Source organism: Amblyomma mixtum, chromosome 4, assembly GCF_055824585.1.
Source record: "Amblyomma mixtum isolate Tamu chromosome 4, ASM5582458v1, whole genome shotgun sequence".
Classification (NCBI taxonomy): domain Eukaryota; kingdom Metazoa; phylum Arthropoda; class Arachnida; order Ixodida; family Ixodidae; genus Amblyomma; species Amblyomma mixtum.
In genome coordinates, this window is record NC_143015.1 from 114,575,739 (window position 1) to 114,587,725 (window position 11,987).

At 45.0% G+C, this 11,987-nt stretch overlaps 2 protein-coding genes across 2 annotated transcripts in view; one reads left to right on the forward strand and one right to left on the reverse strand.

Moving 5' to 3' along the window:
* Positions 1-2,093: 2,093 nt before the first annotated feature.
* On the reverse strand, positions 2,094-6,359 carry l(1)10Bb (BUD31-like protein). The gene is made up of 4 exons (XM_089587798.1): positions 6,092-6,359; positions 5,671-5,793; positions 3,379-3,545; positions 2,094-2,297 (listed from the first exon to the last, which is right to left on the reverse strand). Exons 1-4 carry the CDS (start codon positions 6,183-6,185, stop codon positions 2,247-2,249), a joined length of 435 nt encoding a protein of 144 aa, XP_089443924.1. The 5' UTR covers positions 6,186-6,359; the 3' UTR covers positions 2,094-2,246.
* Positions 6,360-6,574: 215 nt separating this feature from the next.
* The window catches only part of LOC149347969 (uncharacterized), a 33,580-nt gene continuing 28,167 nt past the window's right edge, over positions 6,575-11,987 (forward strand). The window contains exons 1-3 of the mRNA XM_089587799.1: positions 6,575-6,676; positions 7,505-7,671; positions 11,079-11,218. Coding sequence (XP_089443925.1) covers positions 6,576-6,676; positions 7,505-7,671; positions 11,079-11,218 — 408 coding nt within the window. The 5' untranslated portion in view covers position 6,575. The remainder of the gene's footprint in view (positions 6,677-7,504; positions 7,672-11,078; positions 11,219-11,987) is intronic.

An 11,987-nucleotide genomic window follows, 5' to 3' on the forward strand; every position in this document is an offset into this window, starting at 1 on the left:
ATGACAACCAGTTCTAAACAGGGAGGGACATGTACCGTCTTTGTCAAAAGTAACCAGGCTGCATGGTTTGCTTCTAGCTTGTGTAGTGGATCCCTTGTGGCTTTCCTAAAGATCAAAAGGTGTTGAAAGGCAAGACGACCCCCAGTCCTTCCTCTTAACGACCATTTCAGCTTCAGAGAAGCTGTAAGGGCTCCACTGTACGAGCTAGAAGCAAGCCATGCAGCCTGGTTACTTTTGACAAAGACTGTACTTGATTGAACACAATCCTTGTTTAGTTAGTGGCTGCGTGAGCCTAACGCAAGCTATGAGGCTTTTGCAAAACGTGAATGTTTGTGCCTTGATGTCCTTTAGCAGGCAGCACTTTGAAGCTCCTACGTGTGCTGTGAAACCACTTGTGAGGCTGTTGGCATAAAAACCTTCCGCACAGATTCAACACGGGCCAATTATTCTTGCGCAAGTCAAGCCAGGATAGGCATTGACAAGATGAAACTACCTCCTTGTGCCACACACGCACAGAGAATAACATTAGGCTTTGGTAAACGGTATTGTTTTCAGAGCTGGTGCCACATCTGGAGTTCATGTTAATTCCACACCGTGAAAATAATGCCAGTAAACTACATACAAATTATTATCTGAATATAAAGCTGTGTTCAATATCGTGAAATGTACTCATTGTTGTTCAAATGTACAATTATTAAAATAACCTTCCAGGCCATTCTGTTGATTCTGCAGTTAGCCAACAAGATAAAAAAGCAAAATCACACAGGCAAGTGTCAGCCCAAGTTATCTGTGAAATGGTGCTTGCATTCTCGCCAACTTTTATCTGCGACTGATTGCGTGCCCAAGAAACGATGCTTTAAAGTGCCTCGACTGGACAGTGAACTCGACACCAAAAACAAAGGACCATAAATTATGCGACAGGTGCTGTTTCCACTTCGATTCCAGTTTCCTTCCACATTAGTGCTTCTGTGCTAGCTGCAGATGGCATGGACACAACTAAGGAAATCAGCTGACCGGCCACAAGTGCAAAAGGAAAGACGAGAGGAAGGGCAGAGAACAAGCCTTTCCAAACCTGCCTGCACCCAAAAGGACAGCGAGCAGGAAATGGGGAATGTCCCTTATGCTCACAGCCGGCATATTGACAGCAACTGCTCCCCAAGCATCAGAACAATGCCACCAAAAACCACGCCTCCCAAGGAGGCTGCCATGCCATGCATTCTTTTGCTGCACATAAGGTAGACACTGTACCAACTGGTTAGCTGCCACTGTCACTGGTCAAGCGAAACATTGTCATTTCATTATTTTTTAGTTACAACCTTTATTTTCACAAGCTCATTTAAGTGACGCTCTATGCAGGAATGACAGCAATAAATAAGGAGCCATATCGAGCAAAATACCAACTGGCTGCAAAAAAAGATTTGGTGCAGGGACTCTTCAGTTGGAAGTACTGAAACAAGTTCGGACCAATTAGCTGACTGGAGAAATGTCTAAGACAATAATTTGCCATGACATCAAGATAAGAATTGCGAGGACACTTTGGCAACTAAAGTGTTGAGGGGCGAAAGCCGAGGACACTACGCCGTGACGACTTCCGGTGGATGCGACGTCACACCGTTCCCGTGGCTATATCGATGCCCAAATTGTACATTTTTCGGGGATCTTAAGTGCTAATTACGCTTAATTACACATTTTCCCATCTAATCCGACACAAATCCAGTGTTTTACCGACCATTCTGTGACAATTTTCACTATGCTGTGACGACTTCCGGTGGATGTGACGTCACACTGTTTCCGTGGCTATATCGATGTCCCCACTATTTTGATGCAATTTCGACATTTTTGCCAATAATTAATAAACTAATTAATCTACAGTCATCAAACGTGGCACCTAGGTTCATTTTTCCCTCCTCTATTTGAAGCAACCATTGGTTTTCTTATATCTTTTCTAGTTCCCGAGTTAAACGCGTGTGACACGCTTTGTTAACGGACGACAGTATGAGCCATTAAAGGCTTTCGCCTTCATAGTGACGGTGAGCACTTAGGCACGGACTATGCAATACAGGTGCACAGAGTTAAATTCAGCTCGCAGTCGCTTCTGTGGTTGGGTAGCTAGCAACTTCACAGCAGCAACCACTGCGAATTGCGCCACTCCACTTTTATTGTGGAACAATTACGATGAACAGTGCGATCAACGCGCTCTCCGGTTGTTACAGAAATGAGTGAGTGTTATGCAGTGCTTGCAATCTTCATCCCGAACACCCTCTGCAGCCACAGTGGACACACTCTACTATCTTGCCCTGCACACAAAAAACAAACAAGCGAAACATTACACCAGATGCACAATACAAAAGTATGCATACCACCTATCCTCTGCAGCAGCATGTAACTGCCTGCCACCAGCAGTTCCGAGTGAAATTTCATGTGTGCTACGACTACATCTATACAAATCGAAACCAGTTTCAGATCCTGGCTAATATCCATCAAATAATGGGTGAACAGGAAAAGAAAAACAATAGCTTCGAACGTTAGCCAGCAATACAAAGAGGTGCCCGTACGAACCTTTCAAATCATGGACACTCATGACTGTATTTTAGGCTTTTGCCACGAACCTGCCCTGCTCAACTGCTTCATGCAATCGCTCATCGACATCACCATATTTTTTGCCAACCCTCTTGTAACACAGCGTGTCATTTTCCCGGCACTCTCCGATGCGTAAAAGATGCAACACTTTAGATAGATCACTCTATAATGCCTGCCAGCAACAGCACTTTGCAATGCAGACACAGTACATCTCGCCACTTACTCCAGTGAAACATTCTTGGCCCAGGGAATTGCCATTAACTGGTAACTTTTGTTTAGCATTTTGAGCAACAGTACACATCATGTCCTTATATGGTGTAACTAGAGGATGAATGGGTCAGAAGTGTTTAATGCATGCGAAGCAGAGAGGACCAGAAAAAACAAAACTAGTTTTGTTTATTCACATTGTACTAGTTTCCACGTCTGATTCACTGAACAAGCACCAACAAGCCCAAATCTATTCTTTAGCAACAGCAGAAAGACTAGTGTCAGCCAAAGCATAATCACTGGCCAGACCATAGTACGGCGTGAGTAATGTGTGGTTTGTGCGGCATCCTCAAGTCTACACCCTCAATCTATGCCATGCTGGTAGCTTTGTATTCAGCTTAGAATCGATGGCGGCCTTTGATCGTGCTTGAGAATAGCCTCAATTTCAGCTTGCATAGCCTCATCAACCTTTAAGTGCAAAGCTCATTCATTCCAGCAGCACTTTGTGCAATGATGGTACTACACAGCTCTGATACAACCGGAAAACCAAACCTACTACGAAGCGGGGAGTATGCAGTGCAGAAGACTGACCTCTTCGAGCTTGGCCTTGGGCACCCGGCAGATGCAGTTGGTGCCGAAGTTGGTGTCCCTCGTCTGGATGCAGCGCAGGCAGCACAGGTTCTCGTAGCCCTGCTTCTTCCACTTGGCCATCAGGTTGCGGTCGGCCAGGCCCTCCCGGATGCAGTACTCGTACAGCTCTGCACCAACAACAGCATCCACACACTCACTACACGCAGTTTTCTCGCAGGCCTCCCTTGTTGGGCCTGTACAGCCTCCTCGATTCTCAATAGTATCACACGGCTGTCGATCGCGTGGCATTTAAAGGGGCCCAGAAACACAATCTTAGTTAACTGTTTTGCCTGTTGATTGCATACAGTGAGTTATAATGGTGCTATTAGCGTCCGTAATACCGCATACATTCCGTTTTTTAATATTTTAATGTCCTCCCAAAAACAACTTCATGGCTCTGATGGTGTCGCCACACAGTGGCGGGTTTCTAGCAGCGGATATGACATCACCTGGCGTGAGCTTGATGACCGGACAAACAGTAAATATACTGCAAATTGTGTGAATAAATAGAGACACGTTTTGTCACCTGTCTGCGTTTTATATTAGATCAACAAAAACCACTTGTTTGTCTTAGATAAAAGCCCTGCAAAGCAAGTAAAATAAAAATACACCACCAGGGGCGCTCTGGCATGGAAACAACGCTGCCAGTCTCAGCAAGAAGGAGTTACAGAGAGCAGGCAACCATGGAGTACAAACTTCCGCGACGTGCAGGCTGTTTTGATTGGTTGCGCCAGGTGCCGTCATTGGGAGAGCGAAATAGGAGTGGGAAGCCCCGCCAAAATAGAGTTGAGGGCAGCGTTTTGTTTGCTTGTATTTTGAAATTTCTTCATTGAATAACTCCGGTTCCTGTGCATCGATTCCTGTAATTCTTTTTAAGTCAGCATCTGTGTGACATAAAGAACCCACCTGAAGTATAGCCGGTATTCCCCCAGGCAGTGTTTCGCAGCCCCTCATTTAAGCAACTTATAAGAGAGAAAAATGGGAATATTTCTAAATGTTCGAGCAAGTGCACAAGTCCTCTCCAGTGTGAGTGTCATCTGCTACGCTGTTTCCTAAGATGCTAGCATTGACAGCCGTGCAATAATATTTACGATACAAGAGACTGTATGTACACTGTGCCATCGAAGAATGCATGCCTACTGCTGTCATCAACTTGCCAGAAGCTGAGTTGACAAACGTTCACATATGCGAACAATCCGGTCACATACAATGAAAACACTGTGCAATACAACTTTGGGATAAGTCACACGGATTGAAAAGTCTGCAAGTGCATGCAACCAATTAGTATTTTTTTCTATTTTAGTGATAGTTATATCAGGGTATTTCTACAAGGTAGTGTCACAGCATGCCATAAGCAAAAATTTCTATGTTCTCACGCTAGACAGTGGAAATGTTATCTTAGTAGGTAGGCAAAGTGTGTGCCCATTCAATTTCACTTTCTGACAAAAAGCACTTTTGAAGTTTTTAGTTGTGACTCAGGCTTTGGCTCGTGCCCCGATAATGTGATTTGTGCCTTTTTTTTTTGTCACATTTTCCAGTTGTACCTGACACATGTGCAGTCGTTCATTGTTCGTGGGGGACTTGTTCTCACATATTCTTCTTGTTTGTCTCTAATGCTCTGTTCCGAGCTTTTTACATGCGACATATGGATCAATTGGCCTAGCAAATTAGCGTTTCAAGCACCTTTGTCCTGTAGGGGAGCAGTATACCGGGAAGAAGTTCTTACGTTAGCTTTCACTGCCGGTTATGTGTCCAACAAAGTGAGCGAACAAGGAATAGCAACATTGTTGCCTTTGCTGAGGGTGTGACACACTTCAAGCACTTTCTAATCAAAACATCCCTTGCAATAGATAAAATGGGCCAGAATTTCATTAATGAGGGAAGCTCCAATAGCAGAGTTCCCATGACGTAAATGGCAGTGTAAAAGGTTGATCTGCAAAGAGGCATGAGTAGTTCCATAAGCCACAACAGGTCTAAACTATTCTATACATAGTTTTCACCGACGTCATAGTGGCGGCCATCTCTGGGTCCCGAAAGCACAGCGAAAGCCTTGGCGTTTTGTTAACCCGCCCATCACCAACCGGTTCCCGCGTACTCTGCGGAAGCTAACCGCAGTACCCAAAGATGGCGCCCGTGACGTCACGTCAGCAGATAAACAAAAAGGGCAGTCAGTGCACTGACGATTATTAGCAAGGCAGCAGCCGCTGTGCTTTTCGGCCTCCCCCAGAACGCTGGGCAACAACTTCAGCGCACCTTTGCTGATGGCCTTGCGCTTGTGGAACAGATCGAAGACGTATCTGGACTTCTGATGGTGGATCTTGAAGATGGGCCAGAGGGACTCCACTTTCCGTTTGCCCTCATGCGACTCTGTCTCACCTGCAAGCAAAGCGTGTTCCACCCTAAGTGAACAAACACAGCCTACAGCAACAAAACCGCAATCAACAGGCATCGGCACATTTAGAGCCTGAGCATTGACACTCTTCATAGTATAACAACGTAGCTTCGTCGTTTGGCTAAGTGGACCATCGTTTTGTGGCGTGCTCGCTAAATATTAATCCGGTACCTGTTCTAAGCTCGAGAAACGCAGACTGCAATCTATTTTCAAGGTTCGAGCTGCTCTTTTTCTTTTGCGCAATTAAAACAGAAGACATACGAAAGGATTTCGTTCACTTACATTCACGCATTTTCTGCTCCAGTTCATCCAGAGTCGGCTCGATCAGTTCCCAGCCCTCGGGAGGCGGCTTCTTGCTTCGTCTGACTTTGCCCATGTTTTTCTCGGTGCACAAAGGAAGCGACGCTTTACGACTGCTGGCTTATATTCACCACACAATCACAGCAGCGTGAAACAAATTATAAAACGACTACTGAGCGTTCAGCCACCCAACCACCACAACAATCACAACCTTGCGACTATACTACACTATACTTGCGACTTTCCTTTGGCTGGCTACGGCTCAGGGGCTCAGGTGCGACTATCATTGGCTACAACAACAAAACAAACAACCAATTAATTATAAACTGCCTAAATTTTTAAATATATTTTTAAACGTTAACAATATAATTAATAATAGTATTAACACACTTATAAATTTAAGTTCATTAAAAAAGTTGGGAAACTGCGGCTTCAGATAACTGCAACTGCCGTTATCAACAAAAACATGGCCGCGCTCATGTGGTCATCGCGCAGAGCAGTGCTTACAGCGGCGGCGCGGCGTTTCGGGGCCACTGCCGCCCAGAAAAGACACAAGTATATTGTCCTGTAAGTACGGACACTTTCGGTGCATCGTAGTTTAAATGCTCCAGCGGACCCTATGCCGAAGGTAGAAAGTTTCACTCGGCTGTAGTGAGCGACGCAGTTCTGTAACCTTTCTGCGTCGGAAAGCGAAACGACTTTTTTGCCGCCCCGTCTTCAGAAACGGGCGCATTCCGTGCTAACGCGAAACTACTTCGTCTTTATTGGGCAGTCCTAACTAGTCTCCGTACTGATCGCTGGGCTCTCAGTCTTTGCAAAGTGTCTTGCATCATGCAAGAACGTCGAGTCTTTCCTATGTCGCTATCGGAAGTCGGGAGCTAAACATCTAGTAAATTAGCAGTCCTGCCGATGCCAGCAGCCCCCCCCCCCCCCCCCCCTCTTTTTTCTTTTACATTTGAATGTTTCCTCAGAAACTATCGAAAGAGACGAAACAAACTGCAGTGACTCGTATGATATTGGTGTCGTGGAAAAAAAAAAGTATTCTATGCATGAATACTTGTGTCGTGTTGTCCGCATCATTTTGTCATGACACAGCAATCGACTGAACCTTGAAAGCCTGGGCGACAAAGTTAAAAACACCATTTAAGGTCTCGTGTACTGTGCGATGTCGGAGCACGTTAAAGAACCCCAGGTGTTCGAAATTTCCGGAGCCCTTCACTACGGCGTCCCTCACAGCCTGAGTCGCTTTGGTACGTTAAACCCCAATAAACCAAACCATTTAAGGTCTCACTATGCATTGGAAAGGTGCAGTTTAACCTGGAACTCAAGAACACTCCATCGTCAGGGATACGCCGCAAGTGTGAAGCATATAATTTTGAATTCGCGACTGTGCAGTTTACCAGAGGTGCCTGAAGACACACCTGAGAACAACCCCTTGCTGCGGTTCACGGCTGCGCCACCAGAGTATGCACACCTCACGGGAGCCCAATGCTACAATGCCGTTGGGAAGCTGCTGGTGGAGTTTGAAGCCGGCGTGTGCCAACTGGAAGACCAGGTTCAAGGTAATTGTCTCATCATTTTTATTGTTATACACTCTAGATTCAGCAAGAGACTTGCCGTGTTAATCACAGCACTTCAAATTAGTCTTGGGCACGAGTTGTATCGTGTCCAAAAGTCGCGTAACGCAATGCAGCTCTAACAATCATCAGGCATTGCGGAATCATGAGCTGCTGTAAGGCCATTCTTGGCCTGATCCTGTGGCACCATGTCACCTTGATGGCGGTCGACTGATATGTCGTTTTTCAACCCCTTAGTTCTGGTTTACTCTTGTATGCATCAAAAATACAAACATCTACTATTTTCACCACCTTATTTGAATTCCTCTCACCAACATTGAGACAGGGCCCAACCTTATTTTTGTGTTGTGCGACGGTTTTGTCAGCTTGGGTGTGACATACTGTGACATTGAACTTAAAAGATGTATCTGCCTTAAATTGTGTCATCTTTTGTATTTCCACGATCTTAACCTTTCAGAAGTGACATCTGTTTGTCTTTAGCATTTAGCATAGCTGTTGATGAAAATTGTCAACAAAAAGAGCAAATCTGTTGTTTTGCTGGTGTCATTTGATTGTTAGCTGGTCTTTTGAAATTATATTGCAGTAGATATGGAATCACAATAAACAGCCTCTTTAATGTTTCAAGTCAAAAATGAAAGTTCCATGAAAAAATATGAAGCTGTATTCCTCAAAAGCAAGGTTAGAATGAACAGTTAGTTAGTCAGTGTTATGTGATGCTAGAAAAAATGGGGATAAAATGATAGTAATATGTCTTTTTTACAAAGTAGAAGAAAAGCATTTCTGAGTGATGTAATATGATGCATTCTTAGTTGGTCAAAATTATGTCATATGAAAGCTTCAGGTATGCAGTCTGTTAACAGAGCCAGCTCTCAAGATTTGTGTGGCGTGAGATGGTGGTGCTTGCCAAACCACAGAAGCATAGGTAACTAGTATCAAGAGCAGCACTTATGCCATGAACTGCCCTTTTTTGCCCATACACACTAACCCTCGGAGTGCCCCTACCAAACGGCATAGTTTCATGCTATGACCATAAATCACTCCGCCCCAAACTTATCTTGAAGCATTCATTGTTTTTCAACTGTGCATATTACCACGCATTTTTTTTCCTGTGTTTTTGCTCTGGCTTTATATTACCTTGGTCTTCTCCCTTTTGTTTCGCTTTTATAGTTTGTTGCATTCGTGTTTCATTATCCTTGTCTTTTTATTAACTGTCATTTTATGCCAATTCTAACCGCTCCTTATGTAATGCCCCCGGGCCTTTAACCCTTTGAAGGTTTTTGCCGTATATGTACAGCAGCGGTTTTCTGACCCGCAAGGTCTTTGCCGTACGGGTACGGTTTCGATCTTCCGTTTGAAATTTTGTGCCAAAAGAACAATGCGTGCTCACTGGGGGGTGCTGCCACCTCTTAGGACTTACAAGAAGTGTTTGCATTTTGTGCTGCCTTCTTACGGAGATAAGCAGAACTTATGTCTAGCTTCAGCGCGGCGGCACAGACTGCGGCAACACCCCTTTTGTAGTTTTGGTTTCGCCGCGTGTTCGCAACGGAGTCGCGCGAAATTTGAGTTTTCTTTTTGTCAGCACTATCTTGCAGGGGCTGCCGAAGTTGATTTCTATCTTTATTGGTGCTGCTCTTAGCTTGTTTATCACCGTCGCTCCTGAAATTCTAGTGAACATTTTCCAGCTGTGAGTGATGCTGTCAACAAAGTACTGTTCCTAATTTTTTTTTACTATTTATTCTCGATTATACACATTTTGTAGATTCAAGATCCGCAGTAAAGTAATTTGACCACCTGGGAAAGTTTTCTTCAAAATAATTCGACCCTCAAAGGGTTAAGAATGAAAGAAGTGAAACTGTGACAGGCTGTGCTTAAAGTTGTCATCTTGTGTTAAAACTGCAGTTTTGCAAGTATCATGGACAGATACTAAGAAGCATCCCATTATAAAGTTGAAACCAAAATGCTGAAAATATAATCTCTGCTCCAGTCTCTCTCCTAGACAACTTAAACGCCATTTGCTGTTGGGCTGCAGTCCAGCAATGCTGATAACAGGCAAACTACGCGAGGATATGCACCTTGCTTGCATACAAGTTGAAGCTAACCGTTTAAAACTTGCTTCGTAAGCCCTGCTTGTACTTGAAATGACAGTTGGAGTGTTTTGTTTACTTGTGAGAGCAACGCAGTATATCTATAACCCACTTGCTCCTCTTAGTTTCTTTTTTTAGTTTCTTCAGTGTGAGAGCATGGATAAAAATTTTCATTGAAGTCTTCTTTTGAATAAACTGTGCACCATGTGGCTTGTGGTTTTTCCTTAAAGGGGCCCAGAAACGCAATCTTAGTTAACTGTTTTGCCTGTTGATTGCATACAGTGAGTTATAATGGTGCTATTAGCGTCGGTAATACCGCGTATATTCCGTTTTTTAATATTTTAATGTCCTCCCAAAAACAACTTCATGGCTCTGATGGTGTAGCCACACAGTGGCGGGTTTTTAGCAGCGGATATGACATCACCTGGCGCGAGCTTGATGATCGGACAAACAGTAAATATACTGCAAATTGTGTGAATAAATAGAGACACATTTTGTCACCTGTCTGCGTTTTATATTAGATCAACAAAAACGACTTGTTTGTCTTAGATAAGAGCCCTGCAAAGCAAGTAAAATAAAAATACACCACCAGGGGCGCTCTGGCATGGAAACGATACTGCCAGTCTCAGCAAGAACGAGTTACAGAGAGCAGGCAACCATGGAGTACAAACTTCCGCGACGTGCTCTGGCATGCTGTTTTGATTGGTTGCGCCAGGTGCCGTCATTGGGAGAGTGAAATAGGAGTGGGAAGCCCCGCCAAAATCGAGTTGAGGGCAGCGTTTTGTTTGGTTGCATTTTGAAATTTCTTCACTGAATAACTCCCGTTCCTGTGCATCGATTCCTGTAGTTCTTTTTAGGTCAGCATCTGTGTGACATTAAGAATCCACCTGAAGTATAGCCGGTATCCCCCCAAGCAGTGTTTCGCAGCCCCTTTAACACCTGTGAGCACAAGATGACCATTTTCTTGGCAGCCCATATTTACAGAAACGGAAACATTGTAATTCACTTGAGCAGTTCTAGAAAAATGACGTGATGTCCGTCAAGCTGCGGCCTTATCACGTTTTGTCGGGATCCGACACCAATGTCATCCTTCCCTAACATATTAGGTTGCCATTGTTTTAATGCGGGCGGTATCAGTGGTTTAGAGTGACAAAGCTTATGGGGGTTGTGAAATTTCAAGAAAAATACCCTTTTTCTTTTGAAAAAGCTATGTGAAAGTGTGGGGATCTGTTACAGGTATTTTTCAACACTGCCATGGCTATGTCTTGGTGCTGGCATGTGAGCATTGTTTCCCCTTTGCCTCTCCAGACGGAGCCTACGTGAAGACCTTCGAATCCGTCATGGAGCCCCTGGAGAGGCTAGCTGCTCCCCTGGAGTCGGCTTGGAGTGCCCTCCGCTTGCTGTACCTGGTGAACCAGACAGAGCAGATTGCCCACGCCTACGAAAAGGTCAGCTCCCATGCTTGGACCATCGCGTCTTGTCCCGTCCCAATTTTATGGTCACATCAAGGGCTTGGCTGTTGTTAATTACTGTCATTATGCAGTAAGTGCAGTTTCTCCGAAAGAAACTAAGGGTGTGGACACACAAGATGTGTGACATGTACGTAGCGTGTCCCATTGACTAACTAAATTTTATTTGATGATGCCTAAAAGCTGCAAGTGCTGGGATGATTACAAGCAATACTCTGAAAAGAACATTTTTAGCTCATTTGTTCTTCCTTCCTTTGTATTTGGTTTGGCTCTTCATATCTTGGTCAGCTAGTCGCCATCATATAAACGGCAGGCTTCAGCAGTTCTCTCGCATGTACCTTGTTTGTTTGTTTTATGCGAAGCATATTACTAGAGCTACACTACAGCCCGTCGAGCGCGGCGGTGGAGCTACCATTGACCTTTAGCGTGACCACGTGACACCACGTGACAACGTGACGTCACAGCAGAGGAGAGATGGGCTGCCGGCTCGCGCGGTCGGCCGCGACGGTGGAGGCTCCACATCAGAGGCGCGGCGGCTGACCACGTGACAACATGACGTCACAGCAGAAGAGAGATGGGCTGCCGGCTCGCGCGGTCGGCCGCGGCAGTGGAGGCTCCACATCAGAGGCGCTGCAGCTGACCACGTGATGCTACAGCAGCGGTATGAAGCTGAGCTTGCCTCGCTCTCCGGGCACTTACGAGGCGGCCAGGTGTTGGGATGCCGCCTAGAAGCAGGTCTGATTTGAAC